Genomic DNA, 17840 nt, shown 5'->3' on the forward strand with positions numbered 1-17840 from the left:
TGGGAAGAGTACGATAAATGACGCAATCATCTGCGAACATACGAATGTGACATGATACGTGAAGGGGCAAGTCATTAATGTATATTAAGAATAATAACGGTCCGAGCACTGATCCTTGAGGGACGCCTGAGGTAACTGGAATGTAATCAGAAAATTCGTTATTAACTATGACTAATTGGGTTCGATTTGTTAAAAATTCCTTAATCCAGTTTAGAATGCTAGGGTGAATATTTAGGTAAGAGAGCTTAAGTAGTAATCTCTGGTGTGGTACTTTGTCAAAGGCTTTTGCGTAATCTAAAAAAATAGCATCAATCTGTTGGTTGCAGTCAAGGTTGGCATGTAAGTCATGAACAAATGTAGCCAGTTGTGTCTCACAGGAAAGGTTTTTACGGAAGCCATGTTGTGATGAATGAAAGAAATTGTTGGAATCGGGAAAGTTCATGACTTGAGAATAAATTACATGCTCCATGATTTTACAAGGAATGCTTGTTAGGGAAATGGGTCGATAATTTAAGGGCGAGTTTTTGTTACCGGACTTGAAGATTGGGACGACATTTCCCACTTTCCAGTCATGCGGTATGTTACCTGAAGAGAGAGACTGAGAGTACAATAGTGATAAGTAGGCCGCGGAAATGTGCTTAGTATTTTTCAGAAATTTCGAGTTAATTTCATCGATCCCGGCTGATGACGTTAGCTTGATGTTTTCGATACGAGATGATATACCATCTGTGAAGAAAGAAACTGGATCCATGGTTGACGCTGTGAAGGAACTTACGAAGGCGTTAGCAGGTAAATCACACTCTTTCGCAAAAACAGTTGAAAAGGCTCTATTGAAAATGTCAGCACATTCACAATCGCTGATGGTTTGACCCATATCGTAAGTAAGGATAATTGTACGTGTATCCTTCGGGTTTACTACGTGCCAGAATTTTTTAGGGTTGTGTATTAGTATTTTTGGCAAGTCAGAGTGGAAAAAGGTGTGTTTTGCGTTGCGGATAGCAGCAAGGTAATCAGCTTCGGCAGTGTAGTACTTTTCCCATGATGCTTGGCTTGGGTTCCGCTTTGCTGCCCGATAGTGACGCTTTTTCTTGTTTTCCAGGCGTTTCAGGGCCGTAGTAAACCACGGTTTTTGCTGGTTAGCACGGAAACTAGCTACCGGAATGTACTTGTTTGTTAGTTCGTGAACTTTGTCCCTGAAGATCGTCCAATTTTCGTTAAGAGACTTTGTGTGGAAATCGGTTTCATAAGTTGTAAAAAAAGCAGTTAGTTCTTCATTTATTGCTTGAAAATCACCTATTTCATAAAGACTAATTGTATTCCTGGAAACTTGACGAAGCATGGGTGTAAAACTGAAGGTAGCATGAATGACTTTATGATCACTTATTTCCCTTAGGTATGTAATACTTGTTGCGCTATCAGGGCTGTTGGTTAATATCATATCTAGAGTGTTGGCGGAATTCTGCGCAATGCGCGTTGGCTCTAATATTAGCTGGGTAAGGTTGAAGTTAAGACAGACCTCGACAAAATTTTTTGCTTCTGAAGAATTTGTCATGGAGGTGTAGTTACGCCAGTCAATAGTGGGAAAATTGAAATCACCAAAAAGAACAATATCTGCGTTAGGATACGATGATGTCAGTTCACTCAGCACATTGTTTAGTTTGTAGGAAAAGTCCGGATCATTTTGCGGTGGCCTGTAACAGACTCCTACCAGCACAGTTCGGGGGGCAGCGTGGCAGAGAAGCCATAGCAGCTCTAAGTTAGAATCTACATTGATTAAGGATGCTGAAAACTGCTGATGTACGGCTATGAGCACGCCACCGCCACGGGCTATTTCCCGGTCTTTACGGTAAACTTTAAAGTTGGGCAGCGCAGCTAAAATTTCGGTATCACTGATATTGTCTGTTAACCACGTTTCTGTAAGAATGAGAAGTGTGCTGTTGGTTGATAAGACAAGACTAGATACGATTTCCCGTTTCGGTAAAAAGCTTCGTATGTTAGTAAATACTGCAGATAAGGTGAGATTAGTTCGGGGGGTGTGCTGTCGGGGAGTTGCTTTAGAGCGAGCAGAGTGTGATTGCTATGGCACTTCTTTTACCGTTTCCGTCAAGTCGTCGAATATATACTGCTCGGGGCCTATGTACAGTGTTTTAAAGCGCAGTGCGTACTTATCAGATGTTTCTTTCGCGAAACGTAGTAAATGTTTGCGTGCCTTACGGACAGAATGTGAAAAGTCTTCTCCTATGCTGTAGTCGGTGTCTTTTAGTTTCCGGGCGTTTTTTAGGATGGATTCTTTTGTCTTATGGAAAGTGAATTTAACGATAATGGGTCGACATCGTTCACTTGAGTGACGGCCAAGACGATGTGCTCTTTCTATTTCTTTTGGGTCTATGGTGATGTCCAAATTTTCACTGCAAAGGCGGGTGACCAGTTCTTCAGACTCAGAGGACGTTTCCTTTGAGCTAGTATCAGGTAAGCCATAAAATAGCAGGTTGTTACGGCGCGACCGGTTTTCGGCATCGTCTACTCTGGATTCGAGGTTACTGATTTGGCTCGTCGACGTGGCGGCATCAGTCTTAATGGATTCAACTTCTGTATTAAGTGATGCGAGGTCCTGATAGTGGGTTTCTAATTCGGTAATGCGCTTACTTAATTCGGTGATCGATTTGTCTGTCGCTACTAACCTGCTGCTGAGGTCTTTTACTTCGCAGATTAACGTGCTTTGGCCCCATGTTAGTTTCTGTAGTTCTGCAAGTATGGCGGCAGTGTCAGGACCAGGGTTAGTTTCTATGTCACCGGATTGCATAAGCAACGAATGGACAACAGCAAAGCATTCAACGACAATACAAGTACAACACTGCGGGCTCGGCAGCTGAATTAAGAAGTAGTTGCTCGATTTCTTTGCAAAAAGAGAGTATGATTTTCTAACCTGCATGGCGAAGACAAGAGGGTTACTCGTCCGCGCAGTGGCACAGCTGCCGAGCCCACAAGGCGCCGCGTCCACGGGCGGTCTTTTATAGGTGGCGAAAAACATGATGTCTGCGGCGATTGTATTTCCCACGACGAACGGATTGTCCCAGAGCCAGGTGGTGGCGAAATCCAGATAAACGTGACGTCAGCCGCTGTTACGGAATTGGTATCAGCTTCATGACTCCCGTTGTGATGACGATAACGTGGCCGCACGTCAACGCAGGCAGCAGCCAGAACAGGCAACAGCACATGTGTGAACACAGGAAGGAGCACCTGCATGGCGAAGACAAGAGGGTTACTCGTCCGCGCAGTGGCACAGCTGCCGAGCCCACCATACTAATAATGCGATAATAAATACTTTAATGCAATTTTGGGATTCTAACACCATGCTCTATTACAGAATCGCTACGCCCGATTTACAGCGCAAAAATACAGCACAAACATTTTGTGTCCCTACCTTTTTAATCAAATCTTTGGTATCCTTAGACAGCTTACCGGTATCATCTCTAACTGTCCTACCGCCTACTTCTACAGCGCACTCAGTAATGATATCTATGAAGGTATCGTTCATCGCTTCTACACTAAGATCATCATCGACGGTTAGAGCTGAATATCTATTCTGTAGTGAGATCCTGAACTCTTCTGCCCTCCCCCTCACCGCTAATTTGTTGATGGGCTTCTTTCTTACTAATCTGTTTTGTTCCCTCTTCAGATTTAGACTAATTCGAGACCTTACCATACAGTGGTCACCCCATCGCACTTTCCCGATTACCTCTACATCCTGCAGAATGGCGGGGCTAGAACACAGTATGAAGTCAATTTCATTGTTAGCCTCTCCGTTAGGGATTTTTCATGTTCGCTTCTAATTCTTCACTTTGCTGAAGAAGGTATTCATGAGTCTTAAGTTATAGCGTTCTGTGAAGTCAACTAGCGACTCCTCCATGCTATTCCTAGAGCCAATGCCATAGTCACCCACTGCCTGATGTTTTCCTACCTTGGCATTCAAGTCGCCCATTATTACAATATACGTACTGCGTACTTCCTCTCCGCATTGCCGATTCTACATTTTCGTAGAAGCTATCAACTGGCTGGCCATCATGACTACATGTAAGTGCGTAGGTTTGTACAACCTTCAGTTTATACCGCTTATTAAGCTTAATTACGATGCCTGCTACCCTCTCTTTAATGCTATAGAATTCATCTATATTACTAGCTATATGCTTATTGACAAGGAAACCTACTGCAAGTTGTCGCCTCTCCGGTAAACCTCGATAGCAGAGTACATGCCCGTTCTTCAGTACCGTATATGCCTCATTCGGCCTCCTAACCTCACTACGCCCTGTGACATCCCATTCCATACCCTATAGTTCCTGTAACAGCACTGCTAAACTAGCTTTGCTAGCTAGGGTTCTAGCGTTAAACGTTGCCAGGGTCCGTTTCGAACGGTGGCCTGTCCAGCGGAGACTGTTCCGAGCACGTTGTTATAGGCGGTTTGCGGCCCCATCGGAAGCGTTGGCTCCATGCTCGGCGGAAGACCACAGCGGTCCCGGCAAAGACGAGGCGTCGACTAACAAAACCAACGTTTAATTCAACATCACGTAGGAACGGGCAGAGAAGCAGGCCCGGAAAGAAAACAGACACGCTCACAAAGCAGGTGTCTGGCGTAGTCTCGGCAATGTCTAGAAGTCTCTCTCGCAGCGGAATCAGCCGCTGCCTTTTATACGCCACGGCCAGTCTCGAGGAAGAGCGTGCGCTCTTCCACGGCCGCTCGATGGAAGCGCACTGGATGCGGCCTGCTACGTCGCGCCGGCGTCAATGGGCAAGCGCGTCCTTGGAGAGTTTACAGTACCGCCCGCCATTTCTGCTGAGGGCGCCACTGTTCGGGGACACGTCGCCGCCGGGGTCGCCGGCTCTGAGCGCGCGGTTTGCTTCCTTTCTGGGCGCGTTCGCCTCGCGTTTTTTGTGCGCGCGTGCGCAAGCACGTTAATGTTGAGACTGGATACGTTTGGTTTTTAAGGCGAAAGCCGCTCTAGGCTCACGGAGCGAAAATCTATGCGCAGAAGCTGTGCCTGTTACCTGTGCGTCGCCTCTGTGCACTGGTGTGCCAGTCGCAAAAGCGGACGGGCAAGGAGGGAGATTAAGAATGAAAATGATTGATGGTGATAAGTAATCAATAAAAGTTATAAATAGACATTGATAGAGGTAATGATTAATGCTAATGACTAATAATGGTTAATAATGACTAAAATGATTTGTAATGACCAGTATATCAAACTACGACATGTAATGACCGCAATTGATTAGAAATGAGTAAAAGTGCTTAGCGATGTGTGGTAATGACTATAATAGCTAGGCACGACTCATCGTTACTGTTAATGACTACGAAATGACCAATATGTAAAACGATGACATGTAATGACCACTGCTGATTCTAAACGAGTAACCTGCTTAGTTATGAGTGATAAGGGCTACAATGACTACGCAGGCATTCTCATCATGACTGAGAAACGACCAATATATCAAACGACGACTTGAAATTACCAACTGTGGCAAACGATGAGAGGCAAATGATAGGAGAAGGGTAGGCTTTCGCCGTCCTGCACTCAAGAGACATCTAAGAGACCCTCTAATTTTATCTGCTGAGCTCGCTTCAGGCAAAGACAGCAGCGAGGGGTGGAAATGCACTCGCTTCCTCTGAAGTGAAAGCGGCGCTGAGGTTAAAACGTTCAGATGATGAAGCATAATACCCTATCAGCTGCCATTGAATTTGCTACAAGGGTAAGCAGATTGGACTTGTTGGTGATTATTTATCGGTTAATCGTGCAAACAACGTGACGGGAACACAGGAGAAGACGGCACAACCACGCTAGTTGTGTCGTCCTCTTTTCTTGTGTTCCCGTCACGTTGTTTAACCTATTTAGTTACCAGGGAGCTGGCCAGTGGGCTAGTATTTTTAACGATGTGTTGTGAAGCAGATGAACACGATGAGGTAGCACCAGGAGCTTTTCTCGCAGGTTATGTTGCGAGGACATATCAGAAAAAGCTACGAAGGTTTTTTTTTTATATAAGCATGCAATTTGTTCTAAATTTTGCCGCGCTAGTCTGAGTGGCCTTGCAAGTAAAGGAGCCTGTGTATACAACGTTTGTTTATACTGTTGAGACTGTTTGAGCCGATGCGATAGAATGAAAAGCCACGTTCCACAGAAAAGCCGGCGCTCGCTCTGTCGGCGGAAAGTCGGAAAAAAACCTCTCTGGTAAGAGGCACTTTAGTTGATGATACGGCCAGACACCTTTGGCGCAATGAGAACACATGACATGTTCAATGTGGCAGGAGCTGCCAAACCAGAGAGAGTCAATAAGATGTAAGGGTGAAATGGGAATTATTGAAAGCGGGACCCTTAGATCCCAAGACAGGCACACTACAGTCCAATAGGGCACGTTCGTACGGCTTCGGTAAAGAGGGGCTTTATATAGCTATGTGTAGGGGGCTATTTCATATAATGCGGTGGCTTAAGGATGCATTCTAATGATATGCGACAGAGGCAGCAATTACGGGATACGGTGAATAAGCAGGTAGCAAAGTGCGGGCACTCTAACGAGGCTCGGAGTTTATTTCTTTCTTTTACAAGAAAGGCCAAGGCAAAAGGCCTGACTGGGCCTTGGCTCCCAAAACAGACAACAGCACACACCTCTAGTGTATATAAGAAAAAAACATTATGCAACACTTACATACGATATATAAAAGGTACATGCAGTATTCAATGGATATTCAAATCAACAGACCACGCACTCAATAACATAAATTTCATACCAAAAAATATTTATGTAAAAAAGATTGCATATGAGAAAAATACAGTTACTACCGCCATTGAAATTATAGGGGATATCCATTTAAATATTGTTTTAAGCTCCTTTTAAATATCCAAGGCGCCAATGAAAATTCCACATTTGGTGTGTTGTTGATTAGGGATGGCACCTGAAAAGTTAATTTCTGTTTTCCATAGTTGGTTCGAGTAATGGGTACAAGTTTTTTTCGTGTCCGCAGATCATACGTTACTTTAGATCTATCAGGTAGAGTAGTATACAGCCTATTATGGTGAATTTACTGCAGAGGACGAAAGTAGTAAATATGATTAGCGGCTAATATGGCATATTTTTTAAATAAGGGTTCTGTACGCAAGTCGCGCGGTATACCGTAATAACCTTCAATAGCTCGAAGGGCTTTTGTTTGGAAAACAAGCAACTTAATAATATTTGTAGAAGTTGTGGTTCCCCATATGAGAATACAGCATGTTAGTTTGGAATAAAAAAAAAGAGCATAATAAATTGAAATTTTTAATCAAACGGGTACCAAATAAGAAATTCTGTAAAGATATCCTACAATTCTGCTCAAGAACTTAAGACTTAAGAACCCCAAGTTTTGTTTATCACTACCAGGTTGTTGCTTAATTTATGCGATATTTGGTAATGGTTTTGAGGCGACATGTCAGTCGAGCAAGAGCCTGTTGCAGGAAATATAGTCAACTGGACCAGTTATAGGTTAATGAAAACCAAGGACAATGGAGGCTTGATGTATACCCCGCAAAGTAATCAAGCTTTGTCAGCTTACGAGCACCTTCATTAACAGGATGATGAAGTCTGAAGAGGTCAGGTGAAGTAGCAAGCTGTGTAAACTTTTGGTTTCATCATTGTTTTCTCATTGTACACAGTACCTGCAGCTAATTTATAAAAACAATGATCGTGCCCATGCTAAGGCGCTATGCAAGATATCGTTAAGTTGCTGCCCCCACTGATAGCGAGCTGGGCTGGAAATGTCAACTCAACAGTGGAGCGATGTTTATGGCTATGGCATAAACCTCTCTCAAGAAAGGTTTTCCGTCTGCGAGTGGTAATGTTCTTCCTTTTTTTTGTGTGGCCATTAAATAAGTGTACTCGGCTGATCGCTGAATCTCGGCTGCAGTTGCGCTCTGACGCGTGATCACAGCTAAGAGTTTCACAACAGCAACACTCGATGCGCGTTCTTCCATTGAAAATTACAAACCAGCAAAATTGTATGGGTTTGCGAGCAGCCTATAAAAAAAGTAATAAAAACTTTCGGCGCATATACGTAGCACCTTGAGGCAGACCGGCTCTATCAAGCGCGCTTACTTTGTCCGATCATGCAAAATGCGGGAAGCCACGACGGATAGCGTTCTGGCGTACAAAGTTTAAGGTCTCCAAGTGAGTAGGAGATCCTAGGTTATCATCTAGATTTAACCTAATAAACATCTTCATATTTCCACAGTAAAATTTGTCACAATGAGATAGAAAGGTTGGTTACATGTCGCATTTTCACAGAGGTTGCTCATAGTAGGACATTTTTTTATTGGATTGCGCTGGCAGCTTAGAACAGGTTGACATCAATTTGTGTATAAAAGCTGTATGCAGGAATGAGTAAATGGTATGAAAATGACACACAGAATTCGCGACATAGTTAATTAAGTGGTTATGCATTATGCTACCATGGCAGCTGAACAGCTTCGAATTGTTCACAGCCGGGTCACAATTTAATGTGACGAACAACTGGATCCGAATGCACCATCACGGTAATGCGAGCTCTCCAATCGAGTGGCCTTGAACCACCGTCACTATAAGTTCTTAGGGGTACACTCCAGGAAACATCTTTGCCGAGCAAGCGCTAAGTGCTGACATGGTCACACTAGACATGACAGTATATACTAATTCTTGTTGCCAAATTGTGTGAAGCGGAGCTCTCATATCCTTAAAATAAAAGGCTTCTACCACGCCGACGCCTCTCTCAAAGCGCAGCCATGCTCAGCTCTCCGCGCGCGACTGTCCCCGAACGGTGGCGCCGCGGCGGTGGCGACTGGAAGTAGGCGCCTCCCGCCACGGCCGGTCTCGAGGGAGAGAGCGCGCGCTCTTTCTTACGGCCTTCTCAATCGCCGCGTGAACAATGGGAACTTTTCTCCTTGAGTCACGCTCTCCGCCGCCGCAAGGGGCGCGACCTGCTCACTGTTCGCTCCGCATCGGCTTCAGTGGCGGCGGGTGGCATTTGCCTGGTTTCGCGCTGTCGCCCGCGGGTTTCGTGGTGAGTGCAGCCCCTAAATGAACGATTACAAAAGGTAGATGCTGCAGCGGCATCCTGTCAGCGTGCTACACACGTGAATGGAGTCTTTATATTAAAAAACACTGTCGCTCAGCAAACGCTCGACAAGCATATGACATGTATTGCGGCATGGTATCTACTTTTGTTCATTTTAATCTGAATTTTTTCCCAAGCCTGTACAAGAAGATGAATAAAAAAAGTGAATGAGCAGTGATCACATCGAAGCTTCTTAATTCAAGGCAAACATAACAGCAACAATGGCAAAACCGTCTTTCAGCGCTAGATGAGAAATCATCGAGGTAACACCGAAGATGAAAATAATTTTTTAAAACTGTAATGTAAGTTGCACAATGCTTACATGACATAAAGTATTAGTATAACGTCAGAGTAAACGCTTTAAGTTTTGTTTTCAATTTTGCTATAATTTATAGGCCAGCAAACGTTTTATGTTGTATTATAAACATTAATTTAATTTTGCAAATAAACGTTGGTTTAATGAAATGTTTACATGATATCATGATTATTTCATGAAAAAACAGGAAATCTATTTCAAGCCCTAATTAGCAATATTTTCTTTCTTTTTCTAGTATGTGTTACAACTAATAGTTCCTTGGAACTATCTGTGCAGTAATGCCTGCCTTAGAGAGCAATCGCTGCCCCATTATTTTGGTAGAATGCTTTGCTTAATACACATTCGCCACTGTTACTCAAGGGACACTCCTCAATAATGAATATAAAAGCTTTTCTCTGTGCTATTTATTCAGATCGAGGTGACTATAGGAGTTGTATGTCGCGCTGTATTGCGCGCCTAGACACCTAGTGTCGACAACGACGAAATCATTTCAGCTCTGCTGCAATCAGTAACCGAGGAACTGAAAGAAGTGATGGTATCTCTTGTCATCCCATTACCCACTGTCACGTATTCTGGTTTAGCTTACGTCGCTGGATACATTAATTGTAAAGTTAATCAGTGACTTCGGGTGTGACGCTTGTGCTATCCTTCTTGAAACCAGCGAAAGAAGCAGCCACATGTACACTATTCTGCGAGGACAAGATTCTAACGGACTGCATTATCCAAAACCAGAGTTTGTAGCCCTCTTGGACAAGGTTGTGTCTTTTTTTTTGAAAAATCTGTCGTGCACCTACCACACACAAATGTCCTTAAAGTCCTTCAAATCTTAATCCAGCCAGCACTTGAGAACTCACCTTTGCTGAGTTGCCTGGAAGGCATTGACAATAGCCATGCTATAAGGTCCGCTTCTTTAATATGTGAGAAATTTCTCATAATCCTTCTTGTCAATTATGCTAAGAAAGTGACAGACAGGAACGAAAGGCCAGCTCCTTATGTGCACAAACCGTCCAGAAAGATTTTGAGACTTTAATTTTCTAGCCGCATGTACCGTTTTGATGAATGAGTGCAATGTGTTAACTTTGAAAGACATATTTTTTTATTGCTTGCTGCTCTTTTCAATTATGCATATTTGTTTATGCCCATTTCCTTGATTAAATGTTTTTTTTATCACTGTATTAATCTGACTACGACTGTCTACGTGTGCGTCAGTCGCGAGATTACGTATACATCTGCTGTCTTTCAACCTACTGATTTGTTTTAAACGAAGCTAGAACAGTCCACTTCACTAGACAACTGAAATTTTAACTGTATGCGTAAATTTTTGTTCCTTACTCTGAATCTGAGACGTGCTATAAATTTTCGTCAGTGCCTCTTTTGATCTAAACGAAAACGGCAGCGGTTGACAGAATATCCACTGAACAGTTTGCCATGCACTAGCGTCAGGTCGCGCTACCTGCTTACAGCTTTCAAAGGCACACTGCATAAAATGGTACATATAGTTTTGTGAAAAATTTAGGGGAAAAAAGTGTTGATGTAAGTGCAACCGAAACTTCATTCGACCGTGCGCAACAGCACTGACGAAGGCATTATTGACTATTTTATTGCTCATACACGATAAATCAGACGCTGATTACGGCTTCTTCCTATAAGCCATAAGGGGTGAAATATCAGGACCTGCCGGTTGCAACCGATGCGGGCGGAGCGAAGAGCAAGCGCGTGTTTCCCTTGCGCGTGAACGGCGGTAGCGGAGGAGCAGCAGTGGGGCGGTGGCGACCCCACCGAGGCGCGGCGGGCGGTGGAAACAGACCCCATTGGAGAGGCCGTAAGAGAAGAGAGAAACGCGCTCTCCCTCGAGACCGGCCGTGCTCCCGCCGGTTTCGGGCGATGTAGCAGTGTCACAAAAGTGGCCGCATTTATATTTCATAATATGGCAATTAATAATATGTAGTATTCTAGAAGAGTTGATTGATATATTTCAGTGTATTCTGTTTGCCTCTGCCTTGTCGGTAATGTCAAGAGCATGCGTACGTGCGCGTTCTCGTCGCGGGGTAGTTCCCGTGCAGTTAGACAAATCCCCTCGCAGTGCGCGAGCGGGGGTGTCCTCCAGCTTGTTTTGCAAAGTGACCCCTAGCAGTGCCGAAGTTGTTGGCGTACGTGCATCCGCTTTTGGTTGTTTTGGTTGTTCCTTACGTTTTTTCATCCGCAACATGGCGGCCATGCAGTGTGGAAGTTGCGGGGCCTACGTGCCCCTTCCTGCGTGTGCACTTGTGCGTGTTGTTTCTACGGGCCCTGACTTGGGGAGGGAACTGTTGTGTGGGCGTGTCTTACGCATTGTCAACCGAAGGCTAGAAAAGAAGCCGACCCCAACCCAACGGCAGTGCGCCTCTCGTCTCCAAGCACTCCGGGCTCTCCGAACCGCCGCCGCATCGCACCACGAAGACTTCGCCTCAGGGCTCCGGAAGGACCATCGCCTTCGAGAGCTCCCCATCTGCGTCGTCTTTGTGAGTGGAGTGCCGCCGCGCTCGTCGGACAATATGCCCGTTTCCTAGTTTCTTCTGAACTTTCTCTACGCTCGTCTTATCTTGTTTTAAACATCTGTGTTCAATTTGCATGTATCTTGATAGTGAGAATTTTGACTGATGTATTTGTAATTGCTAGTTTTTTTTGTATGCTACCTTAACTGTGTTGTTTTAAATGCTTGTAAATGCTTTCGTCGTATCATCCTGTGTATAATACTGAGAATATATAGTTGTTTTTCCATCATTGACTTCGTGGCTCTGTTCTCATTCGCAACGCTGAACATAACCGGCTAACGCTGGGCGTCAAAGTTCCAACTACCTTTGCCTCGGTTCGAGAAGGTGTTTTGCACCCCTTCCGGAGCCGTGACAAGTTCTGGCGTCCGCGACAGGACTTTGACGTAACAAGTAAGCGTTGTGGAAGGAGACCGAGCCTCGAACCATGAAGTGATCTCGAAGGGGGACATTTGAGAAGTGTGCATTGCTGATAGATAGTTTTCGGTTTTTTGGTAGTTTTTATGCACTTGTGACATGGATCTAGAAAAATTAGTATCCATAGGTGGACAGTTAGGTCTCTCAGGAGTGGAACTGAGAAAATGGATAGAGGATGAGCAAGCTAGGCAGAGGGAGGAAAGGTCTCTCGCTAGACAAACCGCGGAACAGGAACGCGCGGCAGCAAAAGAGGCTGGTGAACTCGAAGCCAGGCTTCTTCAGCTAAGATTAGAGCTTCGCCAGGCGGGAGATGATTCCGTAGTAAGGGCTGATGGTCGCGACGTAGTAGCGGAACCCAGTTTCCGACTTAACCCCAGCAGGTTGCTTGTTTCATTTGACGAGAAGAAGGACGACCTAGATGCTTACATCAGGCGGTTTGAGGGCATAGCCCGTAGCGAGAAGTGGCCTGAGGATCAATGGGCGACGGCATTAAGCACATGCCTAAGCGGGGAGGCGCTGAACGTTTTCGGGCGACTCACGCCGGAAGACGCCTCCGATTACAAGAAGGTGAAGGCGGCGCTCTTGAAGCGTTTCAGATTTACGGTCGAGGGCTTCCGTGACAAATTCCGGGGTGGCAAACCAGCCGACGGCGAGACAGCCGCACAATATGCAGCGCGTCTAAGCCATTACTTAGACCGCTGGGTGGAGCTGTCCGAAATCCCCCTAGAGTACAAGTCGCTGCGTGAGCTGTTTATTAAGGAGCAATTTCTGAGCAGTTGTCACGCCAGCATGTCGTTGTACTTAAAAGAACGGAAGGCAGAAAAATTGCAAGACATGATCAACCTCGCTGATCAATTCCTGGACGCGCAAGGCGGTGTCAACTTAGCGAGGGGAAGGAAAGAAAGCCAGGAGGAAGCGAACAAAGCAGGAGGCGCCGAAAGGAAGGCCGTCGAGAGGGGAGCGTTGAGATGTTATCTCTGCGGCCGGGCGGGACACAATGCCGCGCACTGCCGGAGCAGCGACTCTGCCAACCATATCCCCCACTGCTTCAAATGTGGCCGAAGAGGGCATAGAGCGAATGTGTGTCGGCAAGGGGTGCCTGACAAAACCCAGGCAGCCTGTGTGTATTCCCCTCCGAGGGAAGTAGAAGAAAATATCTGCGACGGATACGTTCAGCTGAGGAATGGTAGCCGTATTCCCGTTGTCAGCGCGGTGCGAACGGCGCGACACAAGTTTTTAGTAGAAGGGTTGCCCGTGGTTGCGGGAAGTTTGGACGGGAAAACAATCACTGTGTTGCGTGACACCGGTTGCAACACCGTGATTATCCGGAGAGATTTGGTAGCTGAGGACCAGCTAACGGGGACGAGTAATCCCGTATACCTCGTCGACGGAACAGTCAAGATGCTCCCAGAAGCGCAGGTGCAGGTCCAGACCCCTTATTACAGCGGAAATCTTGTAGCCCTGTGCATGCAGGATCCAATATATGACCTCATCCTGGGTAATATAGAAGGTGCCAGGGCTCCTGATGATCCCGTTGAAATAGTCAAAAATACTACTATTGAAACAGATCTGGTCGTTGAAACCACCGCTGCCGTAGTGACTCGTGCTCAGGCCGCAAAGAGGCCTCAGAAGTTCCAGAAACTTTGCACTCCGGACGCGGAAAGGCAATTAGGGGATGGAGAAAGCTATGCGGCCGATCAAGAGAAGGATCAATCATTGCGCTCATGCTTCACACAAATTGGCAAGAATTTAAAGTGTCGAGATGGGGAGAGTGGCATCTTGTTCAAGAAGGAAGGCGGCCTTTTGTACCGATGCTACACAGAGAAGGACGGACGGCAGGTGCGACAGCTAGTCGTTCCCGAACGACACCGAGAAACGGTACTGAAGATGGCGCATGACAGCGTAATGGCAGGACATCTGGGTGCTCAGAAAACAAAAGAGCGGATTTTAGAAGAGTTTTTCTGGCCTGGCATCACGGCGGATGTTAAGAGATTTGTGGCATCATGCGATATCTGTCAGCGTACCACGCCGAAGGGGAGAGTGCCACGCGTGCCCCTTGGGAAGACACCAGTCATTGGCACCCCCTTCTAACGGGTGGCCATTGATATCGTCGGGCCAATCTACCCCCCGTCTAAACAGGGCAACAGGTACATCTTGACACTGATTGACTATGCCACACGTTACCCGGATGCAGTGGCCTTGCCAAGCATAGAATCTGAGCGTGTTGCCGAAGCTCTGGTGGCGATGTTTTCGCGATTCGGTGTCCCTCACGAGGTACTCAGCGATCGTGGCACAAACTTCACCTCAGAATTGATGAAGGAAGTGGCACGATTGCTCTCCATTCGTCAGCTGCACACCACTCCATACCATCCCATGGCTAACGGGCTGGTGGAGAAATTCAACGGCACGTTGAAGCTAATGCTGAAGCGAATGTGCGCTGAGAAGCCGAAAGACTGGGATCGGTACCTAGCCCCTCTTCTTTTTGCCTACCGGGAGGTTCCCCAATCCAGCCTCGGTTTTTCGCCGTTTGAGCTCCTGTACGGTCGACACGTGCGTGGGCCACTGGCCATCCTAAAGGAGGTGTGGACGAACGAGAGCTTAGATGAAGAGGCAAAGACCACTTACGAGCATGTACTCGATCTCAGAAACAGATTGGAAGAAACATGTCGTTTGGCGCATGAAGAACTTGAAAAGGCAGGAACCCGTTACAGGAAGTTCTATGACCGCAAGGCGAAGGACCGAAACTTCGAACCTGGTCACAAGGTGTTAGTTCTGCTGCCAACTAATAGCAACAAGCTGTTGCTGCAATGGAAGGGCCCATTCGAGGTCACCACCAGGAAAGGGGACGCCGATTACGTCATCGACACGGCAAGCGGGTCAAAGATTTTTCACGCAAACATGCTGAAAAGATACGAAGAGAGGGGAGACGCACCCGCCAACAGACAGTGCCTGGTGATCAGCAGCATGACTGAAACTGAGGAGGACAGTAAGCTGCCTGTTCCAGAGTTTGAAAAAACGGAGGGAGTAGCAGATGTGAAGCTATCGCCGCACCTCGATGCCGCGAAGAAACAGCTCCTTTTATCCACGATGGAGAGGCACGCAGCTATTTTTTCCAATGTCCCTGGCAAAACAGAATGGATGGAATGCAGTCTACCGCTCACGGCAACCGCACCCGTTCACGTTAAACAGTATCCTCTACCGTTCGCAGCACGGCAAGGTATCGAGAGCGAAGTGCAAGAAATGGAGAAGCTGGGAATTGTTGAAAAGTCAGTCTCCCCATATAACTCTCCCGTACTTCTGGTGAAAAAGCCGGATGGAAGTAATCGCCTCTGTATCGACTTTCGGAGGCTGAATGATGTTCTGATCGGAGACTCGGAGCCCATGCCTAGAGCCGATGCTGTTTTTGCCACAGTGGGAGACAAGAGATATTTTTCAAAGGTGGACTTCGTGAAGGGATATTGGCAGATCCCGCTGTCTCACGACGACAAGGCTAAAACGGCTTTTTCCACTACGTCCGGACTCTACCAGTTCCGCTTCATGCCGTTCGGCATCAAGACAGCGCCCGCAGTTTTCGCCAAACTGATGCGCAAGGTGGTAGGCGGCATTCACGGAGTAGGGCACTACTACGACGACATACTCGTCGCCAGCGCAACCTGGGAGGAACACGTTGCTACGCTGCAACAGCTATTTGCAAGAATCGAAGCGGCCGGGCTTACAGTGCGACCCAGCAAGTGTGAACTCGGGATGACGGAAATTGATTTCCTCGGTCACCGAATCGGAGCAGGCAAGCTGGCACCCCTGGGAAAAACTCTAGATAAAGTACAAGCGGCCGAGCCACCAAGGACCAAGCGCCAGGTGCGAGCTTTCTTGGGATTGACCGGCTATTACAGAGAGTTTATACCCAACTATGCGGAGATAAGCGCACCCCTCACCCAGCTGACCCGGAAGGGCGGAAGTAATGCAGTGAAGTGGGAACCCATACATGAGGAAGCCTTCCGCCAGCTCAAACATTGTGTATCCAATCCCCCTATTTTGCGGCTGCCGAACTTGAACGAGTCCTTCGTTCTGCGCACCGACGCTTACGACACTAGCTTAGGCGCTGTGCTCCTGCAGCCATACAAGGGAACGCTGCACCCTGTCGCGTATGCGAGCCGAAAGTTGCTCGCTAGGGAGGTCGCCTACAGCACGATTGAACGAGAGTGTCTCGCTTTGGTCTCGGGCGTCCAAAAGTTCTCGACTTATCTATATGGTGTCGAATTTCTTGTGCAGACCGATCATCAGCCGCTAGCATATATACAGAAGAGTAGGCAACTGAACAGCCGAGTTCTGCGCTGGAGCTTGCTCCTCCAGGAGTATAGTTTCCGCGTGCAACACATTAAGGGTAGTCAGAACGTCGGGGCGGACTACCTTAGCCGACTGTAGGGTTCATATGATTTTGAATGCATTATGGATTAATGGTTATGTTCCTCTATGTACCTGAACTTTATTTTTGTTATGTGTTACTTATTGTATAGTGCATGTCCATGAGTTGTATCGGCCTGCGTGCCACGTTTTGTTTGTTTTTAGAATATTATCCTATAATATTCTGAAAGTGGGGGGCCGTGTCACAAAAGTGGCCGCATTTATATTTCATAATATGGCAATTAATAATATGTAGTATTCTAGAAGAGTTGATTGATATATTTCAGTGTATTCTGTTTGCCTCTGCCTTGTCGGTAATGTCAAGAGCATGCGTACGTGCGCGTTCTCGTCGCGGGGTAGTTCCCGTGCAGTTAGACAAATCCCCTCGCAGTGCGCGAGCGGGGGTGTCCTCCAGCTTGTTTTGCAAAGTGACCCCTAGCAGTGCCGAAGTTGTTGGCGTACGTGCATCCGCTTTTGGTTGTTTTGGTTGTTCCTTACGTTTTTTCATCCGCAACATGGCGGCCATGCAGTGTGGAAGTTGCGGGGCCTACGTGCCCCTTCCTGCGTGTGCACTTGTGCGTGTTGTTTCTACGGGCCCTGACTTGGGGAGGGAACTGTTGTGTGGGCGTGTCTTACGCATTGTCAACCGAAGGCTAGAAAAGAAGCCGACCCCAACCCAACGGCAGTGCGCCTCTCGTCTCCAAGCACTCCGGGCTCTCCGAACCGCCGCCGCATCGCACCACGAAGACTTCGCCTCAGGGCTCCGGAAGGACCATCGCCTTCGAGAGCTCCCCATCTGCGTCGTCTTTGTGAGTGGAGTGCCGCCGCGCTCGTCGGACAATATGCCCGTTTCCTAGTTTCTTCTGAACTTTCTCTACGCTCGTCTTATCTTGTTTTAAACATCTGTGTTCAATTTGCATGTATCTTGATAGTGAGAATTTTGACTGATGTATTTGTAATTGCTAGTTTTTTTTGTATGCTACCTTAACTGTGTTGTTTTAAATGCTTGTAAATGCTTTCGTCGTATCATCCTGTGTATAATACTGAGAATATATAGTTGTTTTTC

General features: G+C 46.6%; 2 protein-coding genes across 2 annotated transcripts; one reads left to right on the forward strand and one right to left on the reverse strand.

Moving 5' to 3' along the window:
- Positions 1-2004: 2004 nt before the first annotated feature.
- LOC146171565 (uncharacterized) lies at positions 2005-2979 on the reverse strand. Its single transcript, XM_084586398.1, has one exon. It carries the CDS (start codon positions 2930-2932, stop codon positions 2078-2080), a length of 855 nt encoding a protein of 284 aa, XP_084442524.1. The 5' UTR covers positions 2933-2979; the 3' UTR covers positions 2005-2077.
- A 9493-nt stretch (positions 2980-12472) lies between these two features.
- Positions 12473-16661, forward strand: LOC146171566 (uncharacterized). The gene is made up of 3 exons (XM_084586449.1): positions 12473-14212; positions 14513-16515; positions 16643-16661. Exons 1-3 carry the CDS (start codon positions 12473-12475, stop codon positions 16659-16661), a joined length of 3762 nt encoding a protein of 1253 aa, XP_084442575.1.
- The last annotated feature ends 1179 nt before the right edge of the window (positions 16662-17840 follow it).

Source organism: Amblyomma maculatum, unplaced genomic scaffold, assembly GCF_055883805.1.
Source record: "Amblyomma maculatum isolate TAMU_Amacu unplaced genomic scaffold, ASM5588380v1 scaffold_19, whole genome shotgun sequence".
In the NCBI taxonomy this organism is placed as follows: domain Eukaryota; kingdom Metazoa; phylum Arthropoda; class Arachnida; order Ixodida; family Ixodidae; genus Amblyomma; species Amblyomma maculatum.

What these genes read in the sequence shown, in the direction of transcription:
- LOC146171565 (XM_084586398.1), bottom strand. Translation starts at nt 2,932, where the DNA reads ATGCAGGTTAGAAAATCATACTCTCTTTTTGCAAAGAAATCGAGCAAC.
- LOC146171566 (XM_084586449.1), top strand. Translation starts at nt 12,473, where the DNA reads ATGGATCTAGAAAAATTAGTATCCATAGGTGGACAGTTAGGTCTCTCA. An exon ending in CAGAGAAGGACGGACGGCAG is followed by an intron (nt 14,213 to 14,512) that starts GTGCGACAGCTA and finishes CCGTCTAAACAG; the next exon opens with GGCAACAGGTACATCTTGAC.